This window comes from Vidua macroura, chromosome 11 (assembly GCF_024509145.1).
Source record: "Vidua macroura isolate BioBank_ID:100142 chromosome 11, ASM2450914v1, whole genome shotgun sequence".
Classification (NCBI taxonomy): domain Eukaryota; kingdom Metazoa; phylum Chordata; class Aves; order Passeriformes; family Viduidae; genus Vidua; species Vidua macroura.
Window position 1 is genome coordinate 14312057 of NC_071581.1, and position 24113 is coordinate 14336169.

General features: G+C 52.9%; 2 protein-coding genes across 8 annotated transcripts in view; one reads left to right on the plus strand and one right to left on the minus strand.

The window, feature by feature from the left end:
* Positions 1–18440, plus strand: part of NECAB2 (N-terminal EF-hand calcium binding protein 2) — a 73495-nt gene extending 55055 nt beyond the window's left edge. The window contains exons 4-13 of the mRNA XM_053987662.1: positions 55–80; positions 2705–2802; positions 13049–13185; positions 15676–15794; positions 15912–15991; positions 16295–16351; positions 16478–16590; positions 16891–16968; positions 17340–17431; positions 17616–18440. Of these exons, the coding sequence (XP_053843637.1) occupies positions 55–80; positions 2705–2802; positions 13049–13185; positions 15676–15794; positions 15912–15991; positions 16295–16351; positions 16478–16590; positions 16891–16968; positions 17340–17431; positions 17616–17644 (829 nt within the window). The 3' untranslated portion in view covers positions 17645–18440. The remainder of the gene's footprint in view (positions 1–54; positions 81–2704; positions 2803–13048; positions 13186–15675; positions 15795–15911; positions 15992–16294; positions 16352–16477; positions 16591–16890; positions 16969–17339; positions 17432–17615) is intronic.
* Positions 18402–22896, minus strand: SLC38A8 (solute carrier family 38 member 8). Of its 7 annotated transcripts, XM_053987655.1 has the most exons (11): positions 22680–22896; positions 22024–22222; positions 21684–21837; positions 21434–21538; positions 21084–21141; positions 20710–20824; positions 20430–20580; positions 20138–20343; positions 19907–19961; positions 19085–19241; positions 18676–18759 (listed from the first exon to the last, which is right to left on the minus strand). In XM_053987655.1, the coding sequence occupies exons 1-10, from the start codon at positions 22872–22874 to the stop codon at positions 19118–19120; spliced, it is 1362 nt and encodes a 453-aa protein (XP_053843630.1). In that variant the 5' UTR covers positions 22875–22896; the 3' UTR covers positions 18676–18759; positions 19085–19117. The 7 variants fall into 7 exon arrangements, with proteins under 7 accessions (XP_053843636.1, XP_053843633.1, XP_053843635.1 ...); XM_053987661.1 differs by lacking the exons at positions 18676–18759; positions 19085–19241 and adding an exon at positions 18402–18601 and having other exon boundaries at positions 19907–19958; positions 20144–20343; positions 20430–20577; XM_053987658.1 differs by lacking the exons at positions 18676–18759; positions 19085–19241 and adding an exon at positions 18402–18622 and having other exon boundaries at positions 19907–19958; positions 20144–20343.
* Between the last annotated feature and the right edge of the window lie 1217 nt (positions 22897–24113).

Sequence of the window (24113 nt, forward strand, 5' to 3'; positions counted from 1 at the left end):
CTTTCTCTTTCATTTTTCCTGCTTCCTCCCTGCCTGGTTCTCCCCCTCTTCCAGCAATGTGGACACCAAGGAACTGTGTGGTGAGTGCAGTCCCTCCTTTTGGGCAAAAGCAATCATTGTGTGCATGAGGGCCTTTGAAGGCTGCATGAAACCCAGTAGAGACTGCAGTGCTGTGGAGTTAGGGGATCTCAGTCCTGCTGCTGCTCTGCTCCTTATTCCACAGGAAAATTGGCAGAACTTTTTCATTTTCTTGCAACACAAATGGGGTCAGAGCTAAGCGAAGCACATGGACCTGTTCAATAACAAGCTGGAGTTTCATTTCTGGAGGTGTCATGGCTTCCAGCTTCGCTCTGAAGTTCAATAAACCTGCATCCCTCTGCAAGACCTGTAACATGTTTCTCCCTAGGCCAGCCTTCGTGTTTCCCTCAGGCTGCCTGAGGGGTGCACTACCTCTGCTGTACCTCCCACAGCTTGCCAAAATTAAAGGCTGAACAGAAAATCTGTGATATTTTGTCCCACACCTTGACCAGAAAGGGAATGTTTCCTGCTGGGATTTCTGAAGGGCTTTGCTTCAATAGGAGGTGACTCAAACTGCTCTCTCAGGTGTGTTTTTCTATGGATGCTTGGGAAATGTTTCCTACACCCCAGCTTTTTTGGAGGAGATGGATGGAGAGCTGTCTGGCCTTGCATCTCTCTCTTCTCCTCCCCTCCTGAAGAACATATGAAGCCACCTCAGCAGGTCTTTGCCATTTACCTTCACCATTTTGCAGCTACTTACAGCCTTTGGAAGTCAGGCTGGGAGTGGGTTGTGCAGGCAGAGATGGGGTCACTGGGTGCCTGTGCCAGCACCAGGCAGTTACTCCTTATTCCTGATACCTTAAAGATTTCTCTGGCCATGGGTGTGCCTGCACCAGGACGTTGTCCAGGGTTTCTCTCCTCCTGGTGTACTGCCCACGCCATTTTGAGCATCCAAGGTGGCAGCAAAAGCAGCAACATTTCCCCTTTCCACTGGTTATTCCTGCTTGTCCTTGCTTTGGTATGCAAGAAACAAAGACTTCCATAAAATCCTTTTGTTTGCTGAGGATATGAAGGGCTTGTTCCCATCCCTCCATTCTTACTGCAGTAGGTCTCCTTGCCAGCTGACCCAAGAAATCAAACCCCCACAGCTTTGGGGTAACAATGGCATTGTTAACCCCTCGTGGCTTTCTCCATCACTCTGATAAAATCAGGAAATTACATGGCTGTCACCCAGAGTGATCCCATCTTGCTGCCTCTCCCAGGGGTGAAGCTGCCAGGAGAGAAGGGAGATAAACCCATCACCTCCTGGGGAAAGCTAGGGGAAGCCAGAGAAAGGATCGATCAGCACAAGCTCCTGCCCAGATCTGTTATCTGCTGAATACCTGCCCTTGCCTGTGATTTATTTGCTTGCTTCTCTTCCAAGTATTAAACATAAACCCTCAGTTTGTCTAAATGGGAGCTGTGGTGTCTCTCTTGAAATGGGTTGTGTGTTATAAAATGTTGAGAGCATCTTAAAAGTTATTTCTTGAGCCCTGCAGCTTCACATGAATAAGTAATGCTAAAGCAGCAGAGCTGAATACTTTGTTAAAATCAACTCTGTTCTCCTCCCATGTGCTCCTTGGTCAGTCTCAAGGGCTATGCTGTGCCCCAACAGCTATTTCTCCTGAAATGGATGGGTCCAGCTTTTTATTTCAGGACTTGGAAAAAGTCTTTACCTATCAGATCTGCTCAATTTTTCTTTCCCAAGTAGGAAGGAAAAAGCAAACACACTGCAATGAGAGTAAGCTGTTTACTCATCGTGGAACAGCTGCTGTCAGTCATGCTGTGACATTCCGGTCCTGCCAAAATCTTCTTCCCTTTGGATATGTTCTTAGACTGTAAATAGCTATAGGCACTTGTAATTAAGCCAAGAAAACCTAATTAGTGGGATTGTTTCCTGAAGTTTATGTCTTGCTGAACTTCACAGAGATGTCACCTCAGTGTGAAACTCCATGTCCTGGTGCTGAGGAACAGCACCGGTGGCTTTTAAGGAACAGCTTTTTGCTGTACTCTGAGTCAGTCACCAGAAACAGGGAAAGGACAAGGATGGCACAGAGAATGTGTGGCTCCCTCTCTGTGGAGAACACGTGATTTTGGGCCCAGCTTGCAGCTCTGTTCTCTTCCTTTCAAGGCATATTTTACTCTCAAAAACTTGTTCAAACTGTGATTGTGGGCTGAGGTGTAAATGTGATAGGCACATAGGGAGAGATCTAAGGCCAGTCTCAGCTCATATAAATTGGGGTGAATTGGAAGGTATTTAGATGCTTTAAGTGGCAAAGAATGTCAAGGGAATGGAAAGGGGATTTCTTTTGAGACCCCTTCCTCCATGCCAGCAGTAGGAGGGAGGGAGACCATCTACAATCAAATGCAGAAGTAGGCATAGAAAAAAAGAACCTGAGGAGTTATTTTCAATGGGAGCCACTGGGTCTTACATCTCCTTTCTGCAATGGTCCCATACTTCATGGGAGTCACACCACTGCCCATCCCTGCAGGACAAATTGTGACTTTGGGTGAGGATATAGAGTATAAAAATACCCCTGGAACAAACCTCTCAAGTCTATGTTACCACCAATAATAGATCTGGCTGTGCCAAGTAGCCTCAAGTTACATTAACATGTTCCCATCATGCTTCTCTTGGTTTTACCAGACTATTTTGCTGATCATATGGGAGACTATGAAGATGTTTTGGCCTCCCTGGAGATGCTGAACCTCTCCATCCTGAAGGCCATGGACTACACCAAACGGGTGAGTGCTCCTTCCTGCACCTCACGTTTCTCAAGCTCAGGGTGAGCGGCCTAAAAGTTGCATTAACAGAGCACATCAATCTGAAAGGTCCTCATCCTCTTCAGCAGTGCTGTGTCCTCCCACACTGCAGACAACACAGCCTCTGGGTCCCTCAGGTGGGATCTGGAATGCAGGAGTTGTTGTCAGCATCACTGAGAGGGCTTTTGGAAACTTCATATTATAGAGCTGCCTTTAAATCCAGCTTCCACCTTGGAAGGCAGCCTGCTTTCCAAAGACATTTGCCATGTGTGAAGCTGCTGTATTAGAAACTAGAGGGCTGTGTGTTTGAAGGACTGCAGAGGAATCATGCAAACACCAAAACTGAGACATAATGACCTGGTTTATATGTGCAAAGTAGGCCTAAGTCCTTAAAAATCCATCATGTGTGTTAATGATACTGGACTATTATAGTCAGTGACACTGATCAAGAAGCATATTGAAGTTCATTTATGAATATCTATAAAATCTGAGCTGATGTACCATATAAACATCCCTGCTGAGAGGAGCAGCACTCATTCTTTTGTACCAAGCTGAGAGAATTGTTTATAGAGCTTTAGTTCCTTTGAAATTATTTCCTGTTCTTCCACACCACTTAATAGTGCAACTGGGCTGTATCAGTAATATTTATTGCCTCAGGAGAATCAATCCCTTCTCCCACTTCCACCTTCAACCACATTTGCATTGTTGTTTTGTGCCATGATTAATAAAAAGTAGTTTTCCTCTTCACTCAGCAAGGTAGTATGCTGAGGGCCAGGCCAGGGAGGAAGGTTTTGCTTTTTCCAAGCATTTTTAAGTATTTCCCAATCCAACTACAGCTTTCCTGCAAGCAATCCACATTGAAATCTCCCTTCCATCTATCTTTGAAGCTACAAGAGAAACTCAAATTACTCCACATAAAAGAAGTGACAATGATAAGAAGTTTCAGGAGTTAAAATGGGAAATGGCAAATTTCTCTCCCCTCTTGCTGCTGAGTAAAGAGCTTGATTTCCTTGTTTGAACAAAATTCATCCATTTTGATTTTTGTGAGGAAGGCAGCATGGAAAGTGAAGTCACATATTTAACATGCTGATGTCTTGCCATAATAAATTAAAGGCAAAAGTCTTTGGCCAAGCACTGACCTGTCTGAAGTGTTAGTGATTTTTTTAATCAACATTATGAAAGGGTGAAAAAAATCAGGACAACACAAATTTTTTATGATTACATTTCTGTGTCTGTCTCATTTATATTCATTATTAGCAATTTTCATGACCATCAGGTTTGCCAACTATGTATTTTAAATAAATGTTAACATGCTAATAGAGATCTTAGTAATTCATTCCATCTTGCTGTTCGTGATGCCTTCCACCACTGCTTTTCCAATGTGATGTGAATATATATGACTAATTCTTCCTAATACTTTGCAAGAGGAAGATGGTCTATTCCCTGCTTATAAATTAGGCAACTAAGCATTTGGGCATTACCTTGCATGAGACATCCACAGCAGAAGCAGGATGGTTATTCATAATCCCAATCCACTCATAAGAAGAGCACCTTTCTCCCTCCTTGATTCAGCAAATTGTGGCAGGATTCACCTGCCTTAATTGCAACAGGTCAAGGTTATCTACCTAAACCTGAGCTGGTCACCTCCATCATGACTGTGTGGAGAGAAACAGGGAGGTCTGGAGCACTGGAGGCACCTTCCTGCTGGGACACTGAAGGATCACAACACCTCATCTCAAATGCAGACATTTCCCAAGCCTGGTGCTGCCCCAGCATCCTCCCATCCCCTCATTTCATCAGCCCGTGGGGTGTGCTGCTCTTCACTGCCTGGCAGATTTTTGGCAAGAGAGCAAGGAGGGCAAGACTCCATCACAGAGAGGAGGTGGCAAAGAAGTCTTTAATGAAAAACACTGCTCCCCACTGTGATTTTGTGAACAAAGTGGTACAAACCTCATCAATGAATTATTCAAAGGCAGGCACTTTGTTCACGTAAAGAAGCAGGGGAAAAAAAAAAAAACACAACAGAAAATAAGCTTGTGGGTGGTAGAGAAACCTGTCTCCAGTGTTCAAACAGGATACATTTGTTTTGGAAGGAATTTAAACCTCATCAAGTTCCACTACTTTGCCATGGGCAGGGGCACCTTCCACTGGACCAGTGGAGTACAAAGCCCCACCCAGCCTGGCCCTGGGCACTTTCAGGGATGGGGTAGTTTCCTTCTGCTCCATCTTCTCCTCATGTGATGCTGTAACCAAGGGTCCCATGCTGATGGGGTAGCAGGATGTTTAAAGGATTCATACATTTAATGGATATTTTTAGAAACACTGGAAGAGGTGAAAGGTGACCAAAGCAGCAGGTTTTTGGTAGAGCTAAGTGTGGTTGTGTGCCCCCTGATGCTCAAGCCTGTTGCTGTCCCTATGCCTTTTCTTGTGGCCAGATCCTGCAAGGGGCTGGGTGATGATGCTGAGCATTCTGAGCAAACTGCTTGGCTTGTGAGCTGCTCCTGCTTCTCCGTAATAAAATACACATTTCCTAAGCTGGAGAAAACTATCAATCATTTAGGAGCGTCCCTATTCCCTCCTTTTCAAACAATGTATTTGGGGCAAACAATAAATGAAGCCTAACCTTTTTCTGTGTTGTCTTTCTGAAAGGTGCCAGCTGACAAGAGGGCACGGAGAACCATGGTATTTAATTGCTGTTTATATTTCTCACCTTAAAAGACAACTGATTATTTCTTGCTCATAAAAAGAGAAAGCAGCAATTATCTCGTGCTGGAGGAGCTCGTAAAGTATCAGCAGTAATTAGATTCAGTAGTGGAAGGTCTCACACAGCAAAACAAAATCTGTCATTGTAATTATTTTCCAATACATTGAGGTCCGTGCCACATTGAAATGACTGCCAGTGACAACTGGAAATGCAAAGTTAAATTGGAGAGAAAGGAAATGAACTTTGGGGTTCTAAATAAAGCTGACAGCAGGAGATGTTCCTATATAACTCTCTTCTACTGGTGTGTAGTGCAGTCAGCAAAGGCCAAAACCAGCATGACAGGGAAGGAGGTGGTTTGTGCCAGTGCCAGGGGTGTGTGGGGCGTGGTGGGAGAGCAGAGCCAGGGCGGTGCTGTCCCTGCCCCTCAGTCACTGAGTCCCCTGCCTCAGGGGACAGTGCCCACCATCCCTGCATCCCTGTCAGCTTTGGGGGTGACAGGGGAAGTGCCTGGGCATGGCAGAGGTGGTGTTTACCACTGCACCCTCACCCAGACACCCTGGGAAATGTGACTTAGCTTGGTAAAAAAACAGTGTGGGTTTTTGAGCCTGAGAGGCTCAATTAGCCTTGTTCCTATCAGGTCCAGCTGGGATTGCTCCTGCTTCCAGCTTCTGCCAATTAAGCATTTTTGCAGGACTGACTATGGAAGCATCAGCAAGGCTGACCTTAAGTGGGGTGGCAAACTTTAAAAGCAAGCTGCAAAGAATCCAAAAAATGCTGAGTGATGAATGTTTTCAAGGATGAAGCAGCTCAGATTTAAAGTCAAATTATTCCTTACTGGGGATGCTTCTGTTGGGCAGCAGACAGGTCCAAGAAGCACTGGTGACTGACCTTGATGTATGTCCTGTCCAAGATGGAAAGAGAGTGCTTGGAAAGCAAAATTACCCCAAATTGGAGCTGAAATTGCAACTGCCCATGCACATGCCAGAATGAATGGCTTCAGGGAAGAGTAGGGTACAGCAGGAAGGATTTATGGACCAGCCCTGAGGATCTGAGGGTGGCCTTGGACCACCACTGCTTGGTGTTCAGCATCACCTTTGGTCCTGAAGAGAGAGCAAAGAGATGTGAAAGACAGTGTTTTACTCCTTGCTTGCTCACTGACAGCTCCGCTGCCACTCTCTCAGTTATCTCGTTCCATGGACCTGGAGAGGAGATATGACCAGGTGGTGACACAACACACACCCCCTGAGAGCCTTCTCCTGTCAGAGTGCCAAACACCACATGTGTTCTTATGGACTGGCACTGTACCCAAAGCAGCTGCAAATGCATTTTCCCCTTAAAATTCATTATTTAGATGTGAGAATATGTAAATCATAAAAAACTGAGTGCACTGACCTTCAATGCCAGCTGCTGTTGCTCCAGTAGCAGTAGGGAGCCCAGAGGTATCTACATACAGGTGAATAGGTTTGCAAGTTATTTGTGAGTTAAAATGTTCCTGCAGCAATCCACCATTCTTGTCTCTGCCTTTTGAGATGTAATTGCAGTGAACAGGAGATGCTGGGCTCCCGGGGCTCATGGAGGTGCTGCAGCAGATGTCCTCTCCCTGCTGCTGGTGCCAGGCTGACCATGGGTCTCCCCCAGTTTTCAGTCCCCAGCAGCAAACTGCAAACTGTGCTTGTTTGAGCAGCTCAGTTACAGCCCCAGAGTGAGAATCACCTGCCAGCAGTCTTGGATGCTAAAAATGGTGGATGATATTTTTTGTTCTACAGCGCAGCCCAGATCAGCAATATCAAGTGCTCTTATTTGCATTCTTACCTGCCAAACTTAAGCTTGCCAAAAGTGATATTGCTCTTTTTTGAATGATGACACCTCGAGATAAAATAGTCGCTAGAAATAATCCTCAAAAAGAACATTTTCCTCCCATCCTCCAGCTAACCCTTTATCTCAGCCTTTCATTTAACTTGACCAGGTTTTCTCCTGCTCTGCTGAATGGACTTGGTGCTCACACTGAGGGTGTCAGGTTCCTGGGGCAGGGCTGTGCCATGTCAGGGGATGGACCCATGGCAGGGTGGAACAGCAGCACAGTGGTGGCAGTTCTGGGTTGTGCCCAGCCCAGAAAATGTGAGCTGCTCAAGGCTTCTCACAGACCTCATGTTCTGACCTTGCTTCAGGTCTGGGTTTGAAGCCCATGGGGTGCCACTGCAGTGCAGCACAGCCAGGTCTGAAACATTCCCACAATGCACTTAAAGATGTAATCATGGTGCATGGCTGTGGCTGAAAAAAGAAAAGCATGGTGATGGGTCAGTGAATTGGTAAAGGATGAGTCAACTCTCCATGTGTTTTGAATGACACATTTCTGAACAATTTCTGTGTCAATTTCTATATCAAAAAACAGATGCTGATCTCCAGAAAAGTTATGTAACTTTATAGTTGAAGAACAATCTGAAAGGAAAGGAGTTGCTCATTTAGCTTCTCAGAAAATATTTCTGCAAATCTTCTCTGAAGCTGATTTAAGAAAATATTGCACCACAAATTAAAACAAAATGTGCTGCTTCAGTTCTGCAAGAACTGAATTTTCCCCAACTTTTCTGCTCAGACTCCAGACCAGAACTCTGCTTCTCCGTGCGATGCCATCCGGAGCGATTTTCTTGCCAGCTCTGCAGGGCTGTGCAGTAGATCCACCTGGGCTGCCAGACTGTGGGGAGCAGGGACTGGCAGGGAGATGAATCTTAAGGTCTCTCTTGGAACTTATTTTTAGATTAAGATCCTCCTTCACTGCTCTTCTGCTTGTCTGTTGCTGCAAAGTTCATGTCCCTCCATTCTCTCTGAAAAGGAAGAGCATCTTCTCTGGAGGTCTTGCTTCTGGTGTCCTGGCTCCAGCTGTCATGGACCTCCTGTAGGACATGGTTTTCCTCCTCTTCCCTCCCTTTTTAGGTCTATTGCTCCTGGCATTTAGGTAAATTGTATGGTGAAGGTGTCAGTGCTGTTGTCTTGCCAAATAGTCTGAGAGCAGCTTTGAAAGGAGGGAGCAAGTCAAAGCATGAGCATGTGGCACAGCCAGGCTGAGCCTTCAGCAGCTTGACCATCCCACACTGCTACATCTGCAGGGTCCTTTGAGTAGGACCTGTTTGGAAAACAAAATCTGCACTTTCCTTAGAAAACTGAAATAAAATATGTATCAAATTGCTGCCTTGTGGGTACTAAATACAGCTAATTAGGAACAAGTGTGTAGCAAAAGGCTGATTATAGCCAGGGTGCTGAGAAGTAGGAGGCCACACTTCCAAGCCTGATCCAAGCCTGCTGGGTGAGTGGACAGGGTGCAAAGGGGCCAGAAGCCTCTGGATCCACAGGTGACCTTGGGGAAGTGCAGCACAGCCCCTGTGTGGGCCAGCAGACACCTGCCCTTCACAGCCGTGTGGCTGCACGAGGAATGATGGATTCCAGTGCAGCAGGGAGGATCTCTGATAGTGAGAATAGAGAGTCCTGTGATAAATTGCTTGGGAAGGGTCCATGGCAGGAGACCTTCAGGACCAGACAAGGTAAGTATGAGATGAGAAGAGTCCAACACTGAGATTTGCAGAAGGAGGATTTTATAGCAAAAAACTTTTCAAATCCATATGATGCTGTTGTCATTTTTAAAATCTGAACAGGTGTCTCATTTGGTTTTTTAGAGCTGTTTCGGGAAGGCTGAGGGTCTTTCATATGGTAATGCCTTCATTTATCAACTATTTAAATGCCTGTTCTCCTCAGGTTTCTCCTACTGATTATGTGCCAGGCAATCAGTTTTGGGCCTCTGCTTTGGAAGGGATTTAAAAGTCGGGGGGAGGGAAGGGAGAAAGAGGCAGGTCTGAGTGTTATTTTAATTATAAGAAAATATCTCTTGGAAGCAAACAGGCAATTATGAGCAACGAATTTAAATCAGCCACTCAGAGATTACAGTGCAACACAAGCCTGGTTTTTAAAGGGCTGGGTGGGTGGAAGATAACCTCCCCATCATCCTGGGATGAGGCTTGATGGGTGTTATATGGCATGGCAATAGGTTTGTTGTCGGGTTTTGCTTTTTTAGCTGGAGGAAAAGTGTGGGTGAAACAGAGTTGCCTTTGGTTTCCAACTGAAAAGCCTTCTCATTTCGGCAGCATCACTCTGTGGGTGTGCTTGGACTGTGGTTATTAACAGTTGCAGAAGTCATCAGTGTCCCCAGGCGTGGTAATTGTCATCCAATTTGGTCAGTCTTGCTGGAAGCCAGCACTGGGAAGCCTTGTTGGTCAGGTTGTAACCCTGTGAGGCAAAGGGAAGATGTGGGGAGGTCACAGTGGGTCTCCGAGTTCGTGGGTGGTGCAAAATAATCTATATTTTACATCCTGTAGTTTTAATGAGCTGAATAGTGACCTTTAAAAATGCCAGCAAAGAAGCTTTGAGATGTTCAACAACACTAAAACTCTCATTCCCCAGTACTTGATGCCCACAAGGACATGGCCACAAGAGCCCATTTTTAAGCATCCATTTGCAGTGTCTGGTGAGGGAAACTTGGCACTGACTGGAGAATCCAAGCACTCAACAGCATCAAAATCCCAGTTATGCTTTGCACACATAACACGTCCCAGGGGTGTTTTCATTAATCTGTGCCAGAATTTGGGCAATTTTGGGTGGGTTCCTGTGGAAATCAGAAGCTGGAAGAGTTGTGGTGGGGCTTTGAGCAGACTGTGCCACTCTGTTTGCTGCCAGAGTGTGGGAAGGTGCCTTGCAGACATGAAAAGCCTGTGATGTGAAGGAGAAGGGTGGATTTGGGGTTTGGACCTCAGCCAGCTGACCAGAGACCCAGCCCTGGGTGATATTTCCCCAATAATGCATGCTGTCCTTTTCCCACTCCTCTCTCCTTTTTGAATGTCTCTGTTTCATTTCCTGCTTTGTCAGATCATGACGCTTTCTGAGGCTCTCCTGAGAGCCATCAACACAGAAATCTCAAGGCCATCCTTTCAGTGATGTTTTCACACTTGCTGCTCATTGCAAACACTCACGGCCCCCTGTTTGCTGCAGCAGAGGTCAAGGCCAGGCAGTTCAGCAAAGAGCTTGTCTGGAAATGATGGATGGGAAAGAGCAGGCTTGGAGATGTGCAAGAGTTTCTGGCAAAAGCAGCTTCATTGAGCAGCAATTATTACATGATCTCCATAAATATTTTAACTTCTCAAGCTAAGCAAGGAGGAAATAACTCTTCAGGGTGGAATTAATAAGACTAAACCTCATTAAATCTCACTAGGATAGTCTGACAATTGTTTTAATAAGACAATGGGAAGGATCCCTTTATAGCTGGTCTTTTTAATGGTTTGTTTTTGCAACCCTGAAGAAGACACATGCTAGAGGAGAACCTGAGGGATTGCTGAAAAAACCTCTAAGCATGTGCATTTCTGATTCAGCTCCTGAGAGCAAATGTCACAGCTGGGCTGGCAAGTGGCCAGTTAGTTAAGTGGGAGAAAAAAAAAATCACTGCTGTTTTGATTTCAGATCTATGTGGCTTACTGGCCTGTCAAAAAGCATCAGATCTTCACAAACACTCCAATTTTCTCTGCACTGGCTGTAATAGCTTTGTACCAACATCCTTCCATCCATCCACTGAATCTGCATGTAGGGAGTTCAACCAATTTAAATGAATGTGGGAATCACCTGTTTGATTTTTTCCTAAAGCTGAACCAAGATTATAGGCTGCGGTTAGGTAACAAAAATTCCAACATTTAACTACACATCCTCTCACAGCTTCAGCATCACTATCACCTTGTTGTGCACCACCACCTCCTGAGGGTCACCATGTTGTGCATATCCCCCAGAAACACTGTGGCTGCACAGGGAGAGGAGCAGGTTTTCTTGTGTTAGACAGAAATCATTAACTGCTGCTAACCGGATGCTCAAGAAGCATCAAGAAACTAATGCTTCCATACCAAACCAGGGGTGAGGAATCAGCTCTGTGATCAGTTCCCCCAAAGGGTTTCTTCCATCAGCTCATTCTTCTTTTATGATTTAATACAGGAGATAAAGGCAGAGATAAAGGCCCTCTGGGTTCTCTCAGAGCTGCTCCAGTTGCCATGGAAATAACCCTTGTTAATAGCTTCATCATAAAACAGGAATAATTTGCTTTGGGGAGCTTGGGGGGCTCATGTTGTGCTGCTGCATGCTCAGATAACCAGGGGTGCTGGGACCACTCCAGTCCCATGAGTGTGGTCATTGCTGATGGAATGCAGGCAGCCAGGAGCATCCATCCCTGTCTCATAGCTCCAAAAATTCGTGAATTCCTCCCAGAGAAGTCCCATGCCAGGAGATGTGAGCACACAGATGCAGACTGCCCAGTAGGGTTTTTCCTGGGCAATGTTCTGTCCCAGCAGGCACTGATGGGTGGGAAAGGGTCTGGGGAAAAGTGGTGCTGTTGAGCCTGGGTTTCGGGGAGCCTTTTTTCACTGCAAATGTTTTCAGCTCTGATGCTGAGTGGTTGGCTTCAGCCAGAGCTGGTGAGGTCAGTGGCCACTGGGCTGGCCTTGGTCTGGTTGGGCTGGTGTTGAACTGGTTGGAGTTGTGTTGAACCAATGCTGGATTTGTTGGGTCAGTGCTGGACAGTCTGTGCCAGTGTCCCTCTGGTTGTGCCAGTGTCCCACCTGTGGTGCTGACTGTCAGGAGGTGTAGGAGCAGGACATGCAGATCAGTTGTTCTGTTAAAATATTTTTAGGTGTTCTTTGTCTTGAAAAAATTTGATTACCCTGGTATTGGTAAAAGCAGCCCCCAGCATCTGGGAAGAATGATGTCTGAACCCCAATGATTTCAGAAGTAATTAATTACTTTATTATACTATATTTTACTATAACTATATTACACTAACAAGAACTATCACTAACTAACTAACTTAAAAGCCCATCACTCTCTCCTGAGAGTCCCTATATACATGTGGATCCAATTGGTCCATGAATCCAAACCACCATCACCAGAATCCAACCAAGCAATCACCTTGGGTAAACAATCTCCATACCACATTCCACATGGGCACAAACACAGGAGCAGCAAATGAGATAAGGATTGTTTTGATTCTCTTTTCTCTGCTTCTCTCAGGAGAAATCCTGAGAAAGCTAAGTCTCTCTCTGTTCAGAGGGTATGTGAATGCCACACCATGGGAGCTTCTGTCAGTCAAACAGCACATTGAGTCCTGTGAATCATGCCAAACCCCTTTAACTTGAGTGCTGGGTTGGCCATACTGTTCTGGACTAGGGCACTGTTCAACAAGCTGAACTGTCTGAGCAGGGATCTCCAAAGCACAGGATGCACTTTTCACACCTGCACCCACTGGCTGCAAGGCAACAGTAAAGTAATTTAAGATCATGCTAAAGAGAGCGACTGCGGGCTTTGGGTGACACCACTTTGCATCGTGGGGACGTGGGAGGAGACCAGCTTGTGCCAGGGATGCTGGCCAGGCGCTGCACTGGCCGGGGACCCTGGTGGCGCTGCGTGGCCGGCGCTGGCACTCACCGTGCTCCCCGTGTGCCTCTGCAGGTGTATGAGAGTGGCAGCAACGTGGACCAGTTCGTGACCCGCTTCCTGCTGAAGGAAACTGCGAACCAGACCCAGTCACTGCTGAGCTCCGTGGAGAGTGCTGTGGATGCCATCGACGAGCAAACCAACCCCGCCAGGTCTGCAGCACTCCTGCCCTCCTCTGGTGCAGCAGGGTGGAAGGGGAGGAGGAGGATGCTTCTGTGGGGTGAGGGAAACGCAGCAGACATTGTGCAGGAGCAAAGGGGAGCTGGGCCTTTCTCTTTGCCTCCCTTCCCGGCTTCCCGAACTCTGGGGACTTTTCTCCACCCCCTTCTCCCGCCCTGTCCCTTCTTCTCCTGCCGTCCCCAGGGTCCCCCTTAACGAGAGCACTGTGCGTGGGGATGCAAACCAGGGGCAGCACCTGGCACCGGGCTGGGCAGCGCTGGCTGCACGGGGCTGCCTCTGAGCAAAGCACCGCTCCCACCCAGGGCTAAACACAGGCACCAGCCTGAGGTGAGCTGGGGATGGCTCACAGGGGCAGATTCCCGTGCCAGGGATGCTGCCCCTCCTGCCAGAGCACTCAGCGGGCGTAATCCTCCTGAGGGGAAAGGGGCCTGTGCACTGAGGACAGGCAGCGCCGTGAGGGGCCGTCCCCATGCCAGCAGCCCAGCACACGCCACTGAGCTTGGGCAATACAGAGCAGAGCGTCTCAAGATTTCCCGATGCTGCCAGGGCTAAGCCACAGGGAGTTCCCAGCAGCAGAGGCAGAACCCCAGCACAGCCCCCTCGGTGTCAGTGTCACGCAGCTCCCCAGAGTGCCACCGTCACCAGCTCTAACCAGGACAGGTTGCCATGGAAACCCGTCTGTTTGTCAGACCAACCCTTCTCCTGCCGTTCCTTCAAACCGGGAGGTCTGGGACACTTGCATGGGGGTGTTTTGGCTTCGCCAAGCCATGGGTGGGCAGAGGGGCACACGGAGAGTGAAAATCCCAGCTCCCTCCTAAGACAGACTCTGTGGAACACAGAGAGACCTGGGCAGCTCTGCCACCATCCCAGCAGCTTTTCTAGCAGGAATGCTGTGGGTTTCATCATCTCACATCCTTTCTTCTCTTTGTTTTGTGGCAAACCTCCTGCAAAAAGAAGTAGTAGCTCCTGCAAAACAATGAAGAGGAAACAAACCCAACACCAGGCAGAGCAATTAGAGCCCATGGAAGACTTTGCTAGCTTTTATTTGCTGATGTGTGGGCCCAGATCATAATGGGGAGTATTGTAGTTGTTTTCTCATTAAGATAATAGCTAAAAAGAAAAATAAATCCCACAAAAAATTATCTCCTGCATCCACATGAAGACAAAGAAGTGACCTAAAAAGCACGAAAATAAGGGGCTGTAGAACAAAGTGTGAAGGCAGAGGTCCAGGATGGAGACACCTCATTAAATTGTGATTAAAATAAACCTCTCTTTGTTTTTGCCTAATTTCCTGTCTATTGACAGGGGATAATCCAGGATCAGCAGTGGTATAATTGCACAGCCTGTAGCAAAGGGATGCTCTTGCACCCTTTATTGTTGCTACTGCTTCCTTATCTTGGAGATATTCTTTGGGAACAGATCTGCACATCATGTTCCTGTGTTTATGGTGGAGCCCACACTGGCTGATTTGGTGCCCATTGGCTCCAGGGCACTCAGCTTTATCCAGCTGGGAGCTGCTTGACAAACAAAAGATGCCAAGAGGAGCCAGGGCTCCCAGACACCTCTGTCAGCAGTCAGCTGGCACAGAGCTGCTCTTGCTGGAAGGAAACACTGGAAATCCTTTGAACTGCTCAGCCTCTCCCTCTGTGGCACAGGCTTCCTGCTGCTGGAGAAGAAAGGAGAGGGTCATTCCCATCTCACTCACGTGGATGGCAGCTGCAAGCCCTTGTGAAGGTGGCAGATCTTAGCATTCTCTCTGGCTTGCAAATAAACGAGGTCCTGGGAGGACCACCAAGGATTGGTGCTGGATAGTGATTATGGATGCTCCATCTGTGAAGTGTTTCAGGACAGATTTTTGGATCTTTGAGCAACCTCCAAGCCAAATGGGCTTTGTAGACCCAGACAAAGAAAGTATGTTATCCAATGCTAAAGTGGATGTGTTTCCACTCTCCAGGAGGACTGCAGCTGCAGTCTGTCAGTGGATACACAGCCTCTGTTCATGGGCAGCCGTTCGGGCAGGGGCACTCTGGGTGGCAGCAGCTTTTCCTGTCTGACAGCCACCAAAGCCATTGGACTGCAAAACCAGCCCCAGTAAGGTGCAGCTGGCTGGGCACAGCTTCAGGGGCCAGAATGCCCCATATTGCAGGTGTCTGTCTGACAGAAAAAGTCCCTGAAGGCTGCTGGTGGTGCCAGGAGGGCTGTGCTGTTCCATAAGCAGGTGGAAAAGTGATGGCTGCTGGGAGCAGCCCACTGACATTCCTCTGTTTCTGACCCACTCCTCACACTGGCTGATGCCAAGGGATGGTGCAGGAAGGAAGCCTGCACTGCCTGGGGACAGTGTAGGCACTGTTGCTCTCCAAGGGGTCTGGCATTATTTGCAGAGCTGCCAGATGGGATGCTCCAGTGCTCCAGATGCTCCAGGCACTCTGTGTCCTGACACCCTGTGTGCTCTCTGGTTGCAGACACTACCCCAGCAAGGATGGTCACGGCCTGAGTGACACCTGGTATGACAACCCCGTGCCCAGCTACTCTCCCACCACCTGGATGGTCCCCAGGGAGCAAGGAAAGAACTTCCAGGCTGGTAAGTGCTGGCTGCCTGGGGTGGCTTGAAGCACTCAAGTCCCAGCAGGAGCACAGGGCTCTCAGGGGGTGCCTGCAGGTGCCCCTCACTCCATCAATGTCTCCTGGCTCTGCACAGGTTCCCCTGACACCAAGGCAGAGGGGCTGGAGGGGCAGATCAACAGGCTGGCCAAGCTGATTGGCAAGCTGGAGGACAAGGTAAGGGCCAGCATTTCCCTGTGTGGGGCTGTCCTGCCATCCCAGGGACAATTCAGCAACCTTGCCCCAGCTGTTTTGGGGCAGGGATGAGGACGTGGTGTTGGGGTGTTGGCTGCAATGGGAGCACAGGGAATTTTGTGAAGGGTCTTGACTGGAGGTGCAAGCAGCTCTTGGAGCCCATTCCCTGTAGAGAAGGGAGCACAGTCATTGCAAATGCTGGGGACAGAAACCCACCAAGCAGAGAGGGACTTGCAGCCTCAGCCAATCCACCACCCCCTCTGCTGCTTATTGCCCTTTTCCCAGACCCTCTGGTTTGACCTGCACCAGCGACTGTCGGACAGCGAGAGCACAGCCTGCACGGTGAGTGTGCCCGACCACCACCCGTGGGTGCTGGGGTGCCCCTGCAGCACAGAGTCACATTTGGGGGGGGGGGGGGGGTCACTGTGTTTCTGTGGGTCTCACATGCTGTGTCTGGGGGCCTGGCAGTACCTGCTCCTGGTGAGGAACGAGATGACAGTGTCACACAAGCACCTGGGCGAGTTCTGCAGCTCCCTGAAGCAGTACCTGAAGAGCGTGGCCGGGGAGCGGGACTGCTTCCAGTGGGTACCATCAGCAGCTGCGCGTCGGGGGCTGGGGAGATGGGGGCTTGGCGTGGGCTGGAGTGGGGACCAAGTGAAGGACTGAGGCAAAGCAGCCAGGATTTGGGATGCAGTCATGCTCAGCCACCAACACTGCTTGTGCATGGGCTGGGGAGTGCTGGGATGGCGGGGGGGCTATGCCTACCTGGGCTGCTGGGGCTGGGTCCCCCCTCGGTGGCCCACCCTAGAGCACATCTGTGGCTACAGAGGGGGAGGGATGCCGCATGTTGGGGGCTCACCCCCTCTCCCTGTTTCTGCCAGCGTCACCGCGGTGAAGCTGCCTGATGGGATCACCTTCATTGTCTACGAATTCTGGGAGACTGAGGAAGACTGGAAGAGGTAGGGGAGGGGATGAATTAGTCAGTTTTGGGAGGCTTGTGTGTGGAGGGTTGTTGGAGCACCTGAGCCCCAAGCTCTGTCCCCTGTCTGACAGCAGGACTGAGGAGCTGTCTGTCTGTCTGTCCTAGGGCTGTCCCTGTAAACGGGACAGGGGGTTGGGGTGGGTCTCTCTACACTTCCCACCTGGGAGTGCCTTTGGATGTGGTGATGAGAGGGGTCAGTGTCCTGAACCAAGGCAGGGTGCTCTGCACAAGGGGAAGTGAGCAGGATTGCTGGCACCCAGCCTTGCCAGAGCCCATGGTGCTGTGGGGGGTTGGGATGGTGTTTCTGGGGGGGCTGGGTGTCACCCACTGTCTCCTACCCGGGCACAGGCACCTGCAGAGTGCCACCTGCAAGAGCTTCCAGCACGTCAAGGTGGACACGCTCAGCCAGCCTGAGGCCATCTCCAGTGTGGCTGTGCCAGGTAGGAGGGCAGCCACCCCAGAGGGTGGGGGACAGGGACCCCTGGGCAGCCAGCACCTCTCCAGTTGTTGGGGCACAAGGTGGGCAGGTGGCATGGTGTGAAGGACAGCAAGGGCTGAGCTGGCTGGGGTTCAGGGTGATGCGGGGCTGGGCAGGTGTGACCCTCCAGTGATGTTCCCCTGCAGCTGCCTGGTGCACCCTGAGCCGAGAGTGACGGTCAGTGCCGGGGGCCCGCCAGCACCTGTCCCCTCTGCGGGGTGGCCGTGCCTGGGAGAGGTGTCGGTGTGACCTGGCTGCAGTGAAGGAAACTCCCATGTGCGTGTCCCCCCAGCCCAGAGAGTCCTCCCTCAGCTACCCCATCACCTGGGGCATCTCTCCCTGGTGTGGGGTGGTCTCGGGGGAAAGAAGGACTGCCAGGGAGGGGCTGGCAAAGTCTGGGGAGGGGGACATCCCCCAGACATAGGTAGGCAGGGAGGGGGGGCAATGGGTACAGGCAGGCAGGCATTTGGAAGGAGGGATGGGAGTGGGAGGCTGGAGCGAGCGCCCCCAAAAGCAGGGATTAGCTTGGGGGGGTCTGTGCAAGTCCCCAGGGGCCACCCAGGGAGAAGACTGGGGGGTTGAGGCTGTGCCTGGTGTGTGGGTGCGTGTGTGTGCCTGCAGGGATGGGGACCTGTGCCCCAGGGAGGAGTCAGGGTGGTGGCAAAGGGGGGGTTTCTCTTCTCCCAAGGTGCCCCTTAGTCCTTTTCAGCTGTGGGGAGTCCCCAGGGGTTTCCTTTGCATGTGCACAGTTGCAGCTGGTGCCTTGTAGGCGTGAGGGTGGCTGCCTCCCCTCCTTCCTGGAGTCTGTACTTAGTCTGTGTGTCTGTCTGTCTGTGCCAATCCCACACCCACCCCGCCGTGCGTGGGGGTCCCTCAGGGTGTCTGGCACAGGACCCTTGCCAGTACCCTCTCCTGTCTTTATTAGCCACTGTACAACGGGGACGGTGATGCCAAATAAAACCGCCATGGGATCCAGTGGTGTGGCCGTGTCCGGGGCAGGACGGTGGGAGGGTCACGGGGGCGCTCTGTGGTTCCTCAGCGCAGCAGCCCCAGCACGGCCAGGGCAGCGCTCTGCCCGCACACGAAGGCACCGCCGAGAACGGAGAGAACCCCCCAGGCGATGAGAGCAGCCCTGCAGCGACACGAGCAGAGGCTGCCGGGGTAGGGCTGACCTCAGTTACGGGCCACCCCTGTACCCCAGCTCCTCTGGCTGTGGAGTTCTCTGCAGGGTCAGCCTCCTCTGCCTCGCTCCCAGTCGATGGCTGAAGAGCCCAGCAGCCCCCCTGTCCACTGCAATGACACACAAACCTTGGTACAAAAGCCAGCAAATGCCACCACGCAATCATTCCTAATTCTGCCTGTGCCCAGTGGCCCCGCTGACGGAGCAGAGACCAACATCCCCCACCCTGTGCTCGGGCACGGCCACTCCCACACACCCCAGCTCCATCCTGTCACCCACATGCGACAGCCGTGTCATGTGTCACCCAGCTCAGCCCTGTCCCCTCCCCGGCTCCAGCCCCAAGCCCCGGAGCCCTCGCTCTGCAGTTCCCTGCACCCTCCTCCCCAGGCACACAGCCCGCCTCGCCCCAGATTACCCCTGGGATGCAGCACTCACCCCAAACCCGGCTGCTGCTCTGCCGCAGGCTCCTCAGCACCGTGCTCCTTCCCGGACTGTCCCGGGCAGGCTGGGACTGTCCCCTCGCAGTCTCCATCGCCCCAGCTCATGTCGTCCCTTCTCCTCATGCTCATGCTGGTCACCCACCTGGGTGGCCCTGCTGACCCTTCTGCCTTGGCCCCTCCAGCACTTTGGCGCCCCTCCCCAGATGTTCATGGGTCCCCAGAGAACCCTCCTGACCAAGACCGCGATGTCCTGGGCTGCTGCCTCCACCCACCACATAACCTCCATCCTCCCTCAAACTGCTGCTCCCCCAGGGGCACCACAGACATGCTTAGGCACACTTATCCCAAACTCACCAGCACCATGTCAGCCCCCTGACACGGGCTGCTGCTGTGTCCCAGTCCCTCCAGACAGGAGCAGTGATATACACACACCGCCCTGGCACAACAGACACTGAACACCTGATGGCCTCCTGTCTTGGGGCACCCTGCCCCTCTGACCCCCAACCTGACCCCACCCCAGTCCCCACTGGGTGCCCCAGTGCCACCAAACCCCACAGCTCTTCTGCCCCTAAAGTCACTCTGGTACCTGGGCACCTCCTTGATGCCTGGACACAGCCCCAGTATCCAGGGACATTCCCAGGCACAGCCCCAGTAGAGCACGTCCCTCCGCATGCAAATCCCCCTCCTTGCAGGGTTCCCACCGTGACCGGGGTGACCCCAGTGATCTGCCCTGGCCATGGCCCATGGGATATCACACCCTGGCCCTGCCCCTGCCCCTTCCCTTGCCCCCACCACCGCTGAGCACGCAGACACTCACTTTTTGCGTGGCCCGAGGCTGCGGGTCCCAGTCACGCACACGAGGCACAGCCCTGCTGTCAGTGCAGAAGCTCAGCCCCAACACAGCACCCCTCACCCAGCCCCACTGCATTGTCCCCCACAAGCACAACCCTGCACCCCCAAAATGGGGCCAGGACAGGCCACCTTCCCCTGCAGCGACACCCTTGGCACCAGTGACCCCCCCACTGCTTTCCTCCCTCCCCGTGCCTACTCTTGCCTGGGAAGATGAAGATGAAGAAGGCGCTGATGCCCCCAATGAGCTCGATGACTTTGCCGATGTCGGGGACAAACAGGGCGATGCCCAGCGTGGCAGCCATCCAGGTGACCGTCAGTGCCACCCGGCTGCGCCGCTCATGTGCCTCAGACACTGCCACGGCCCCGCGCTTCGGGGCTGCCCACAAGTCCTTCACCACGGATCTGGGAGGGAGGATTGCGGGGGCTGATGGCACCCAGGGGAGCTGCACCGGCTTGGGGGACACCCAGCTTGTCACCACTCCCCTCACCTGCCCAGCAGCACCACAATGGGGTAAATGGTGACAATGGAAACGCCAAAGAGCAGGCGGGCGACGATGACAAGCGGGTCATTCCCTGGGTAGGACATCAGGACATCGGATGCCACGGCCTCGCCAAAGGTCAGGTAGCCATAGAGCCCTGCTGACAGGGAGGTGGGGTTGGGCAGCCGAGCAGCGAGCCGGACAGAGGAATTCTGAGAAGGATGGATGAGCCAAGGGGAGAGGGGACCCCCGGGGCAAGGAGGAGTGAAGGGTTTGGTGCTGGGGTTACCAGTGAGGGAGTAGATGAGCAGGCAAATGAGCATGGAGAGCACAGAGACGGTGACCCAGTGGGAGAAGCTCTGGTTGCGCATGCTGCTGTAGATGGCCACACATGCCTCGTGGCACTGCAAGGCAAGGGGGGATGGTGCTGGGGCCCCATGCAGGCACAGCTCCCACCCCCAGCATCCTCTCTCCCACCTATGGGTGCCCTGTCCCGCTCTGCACCATTCCCAGGCACTTGTGTCCTGCCTCACAGCCACCTCTGGTGACAGCCACAGGTCCCCTTTCCTGCAACTTGCCCTTCAAGGGATGGCATCCCCATGGTCTGGGATGCCATGGGGGGATGCCAGCACTGCCCTGGCCAGCGGGGCCAGGGTGACCTACCTGGAAGCCAAAGCAGATGGTGGGAATGACACTGAAGATGGAGGTCCAGGAGGAGGACCTGTGGCATGTGGAGAGGAAGTACAGAACAAAAGGCATGAGGCTCTCATGGAGAAGAAACCTCCATGCCATAAACTGTGCAGTCTGGATGGTACTATGGGAATTTCTTGTCCAGTGATTCTGGGAGAAAAGGATATTGCTGGGGTGAAAGTTGGGGCTGGGAGTTACCATGCACTGTGAGTTGTCCCCAGCTCACCCCCACCACACACAGGGCCCAGCACCACTCTCGCCCCCATGTCACTGCTCAGGCCATGGAGGTCAGGGCAGGAGGGACATGGGGCTGACCCTCCTACCTGGAGGGCTGGGGCAGCTCAGTCAAACGCAGGCTCTCTGCCTGCAGGTAGTATTTCAGGATGACGACCAGAGTGAGGTAGCAGGCAGCCAGCGTGCCCAGGACGCTGTCAGGGCATGGGAGAGCATCAGCACACAGCCAGGAGGAAGGGAGGAGGGGGGTTCCCATGGCCCCACAGGCTCCTGGGAGGTGGCAACCTGGGGTACAGGGTACCTAGGGGCGGGCCACCACAGGGATAGCCCAGGTGGTACCTGGAGTACTTTTGGAAGCCGATCTCCCTGGGGACAGAGAGTGGGAAGATGACGAGGACACAGAGAGCTGAGAGGGTGAAGCGCTGGTCCACGTACCAGGGGGGCAGCTGAGGGGCCCCACTCAGTGTCCCGTTGGGGTACAGGTAGTCACACACTGTGGGGGGCAGTGGGGGGTCAGCTGCACCCTGAAAGATGGCCCAGGGAGGTCGGGAGCATCACACCATGGCAGAACCAGGGAGCCCCTGGGGTGACCCCAGCCCACGTGGGAGCACCTTCCCCTCGCTCCTGAGAGCTGCCGACCCCAAGCGAGTCCCAAACACAGTGAGGGGAAACAACTCACGTTTCTCCAGCTGGTCGCCCACCACCCTGAGAAGGGCCACGGAGATCATGAAGAGGTTGAGGAGGAAGCAGACCTCACAGAGCTTCCCCACGGCCGCCCCGCACACGGCCCGGACCACGCCCTGGTAGGTGGGCTGGGCGCTGAGGGCCGCGGCGTAGCCCAGCACCGCCAGCCCGCTCACCAGGAACACCAGCGAGCCCTGCGGGGACAGAGCCAGCAGGAAGCACCCCGCCGACCCTCCTTCACCCCCAGACCAGAGCAGGACTCGGCAGGCCCACGGCCAGGGACCACGTTACCACCTTGTGGCCCTGGGTAACAAAGGTCAGCAAAAGGATGGAGACACAGCCTTACGTGGTACTTCTGGTTTAGATTTGGGGTCTGGGGGCATGTACAGGAGCAGACACCCATTCAATTTGAGTTAGAAGCCAGCTACAAGTGTGGCTTCAGCTGCAAAGGGCATCCCTAAGGTGGCACCAACAACCTAAGGGTGTTGCGGAGGTCGGGACGGGGGTGCCGTAGGAGGGGGTGCCCGCCAGCTCCCCGAGCACCAGAGCAGGTGCATCCCCTCCCTCCGCTCCCTCTCCGGACCGGCGCCCCTCGGCTGCCGCTGCCGCAGCCCGTCACCCCCGCGTCCCCCGCCCCGAGTCCGCCCTTACCAGCTCCACCAGGAGGGCGGGGACGGCCCCGCCGGCCCTGCCAAAGGCCCAGGGGAAGCTCAGCAGCCCCGCGCCCAGCGCAGACTTGAGCAGGATGAAGACGGCGCCGGCGGAGGAGAGCCCGGGCGAGGAGAGCCCGGCGGAGCCCCCCGGCGCCGGCAGCAGGGGCCGGGCCTCGCCCGCCGCCCGCTCCATCGCGGCGCGTCCCGCAGGGCTGTGGCCGGGCGGGCGCGGAGCGCGGCCCCTCCGCAGGGCCCCGCGGGGGCGGCGCGGACAGCGCGGGGCTGCGCGGACCCCCCGCCCCCCGCGGGCCGTGGGGAGGGGGCGCCGGGGGCCGGGCGGGAGGCGGCCGTGGGAAGCCCTGGCAGGAGCTCACCCACGGACACACGGACAGCCCCGTGCTGCTCACAGCGCCCCGCGGCACCCCCGGTCCTCGGAGCGCTCCTGCGGAGCACAGCCGCCCCTTAGCTCCCAGCACGGGGCCGGGGCAGCTGGGTTCGGGGCTCGTGCTCTCTCTTTCCCCGAAATTATTATCACCACAGGGCTGGACGGACTGAGGCCACCCTCATCCTGCTCTGTTTACCCAGGCATGAAATTGCCACCAAGGAGCATTACAGAGTGCCCAGGAAAGGTGAAGGAAGGCAGCTGCCGCTCACACCCCTCCTAACTCCTTGGGTGCAGGATGAGGCCAGCACCCCTGCGAGTCTCCACAGCAGCTAAAAGCCCACTGGTGCTTTCCTGCACTGCAGGACTTTGGAGAGGAGCCATCCCATCCCACTCCTTGCTCCACGCAGGCAAAGGGGATGCCAGGATAACAGGATGGGGTGACTGATGCTGCAGAGGACCTGCACAGAGGAGGCTGCACCCCACAGGAATGAAGGGTCCATTCCGGACATGGGGGACACACAGCAGCTCTGTGCCACACCTGGCACAGGTCACTGCCCCAGGGCTCAGCACACAGGCCCTGGCATTGGCCGACAGCCCCTAATGCATTTTTGATTTCCCAAATATGTGCCCTTCTGATCTTGGTAAGACGGATAAAGAGACTTTAATCAGCTGCTAGGAGGAATTATGGATGGCTAATTGTGCCTGCCACCTCCATTACATCTCTGCCGACTACAGGGCTTATAAACACTTAGAAGGGTCCTTCCAAGCCTTCATTAGCTGCACACCAAAGGCTTCGGAAATAATTGGCCTGTACGACTTAGAAATTGGCCACTGGGCTGTAAAATACCAGCCACTGGGAAAGGCTCTTAATTCGGACTGGTGCTTTGATACAACTTGATTCTGGTTTCAAGGCTGCAGTGGAGCTCTAATCTCTCATTAGTGCTGCGATGAGGAGCAAGTCTCCTCATTAACACCAACGTGAGAAGTGCCACCAAAGCTTTCCAGTCTCCCTCTGATGGAAGAACCTCAAACCAAAGAGATGCATCT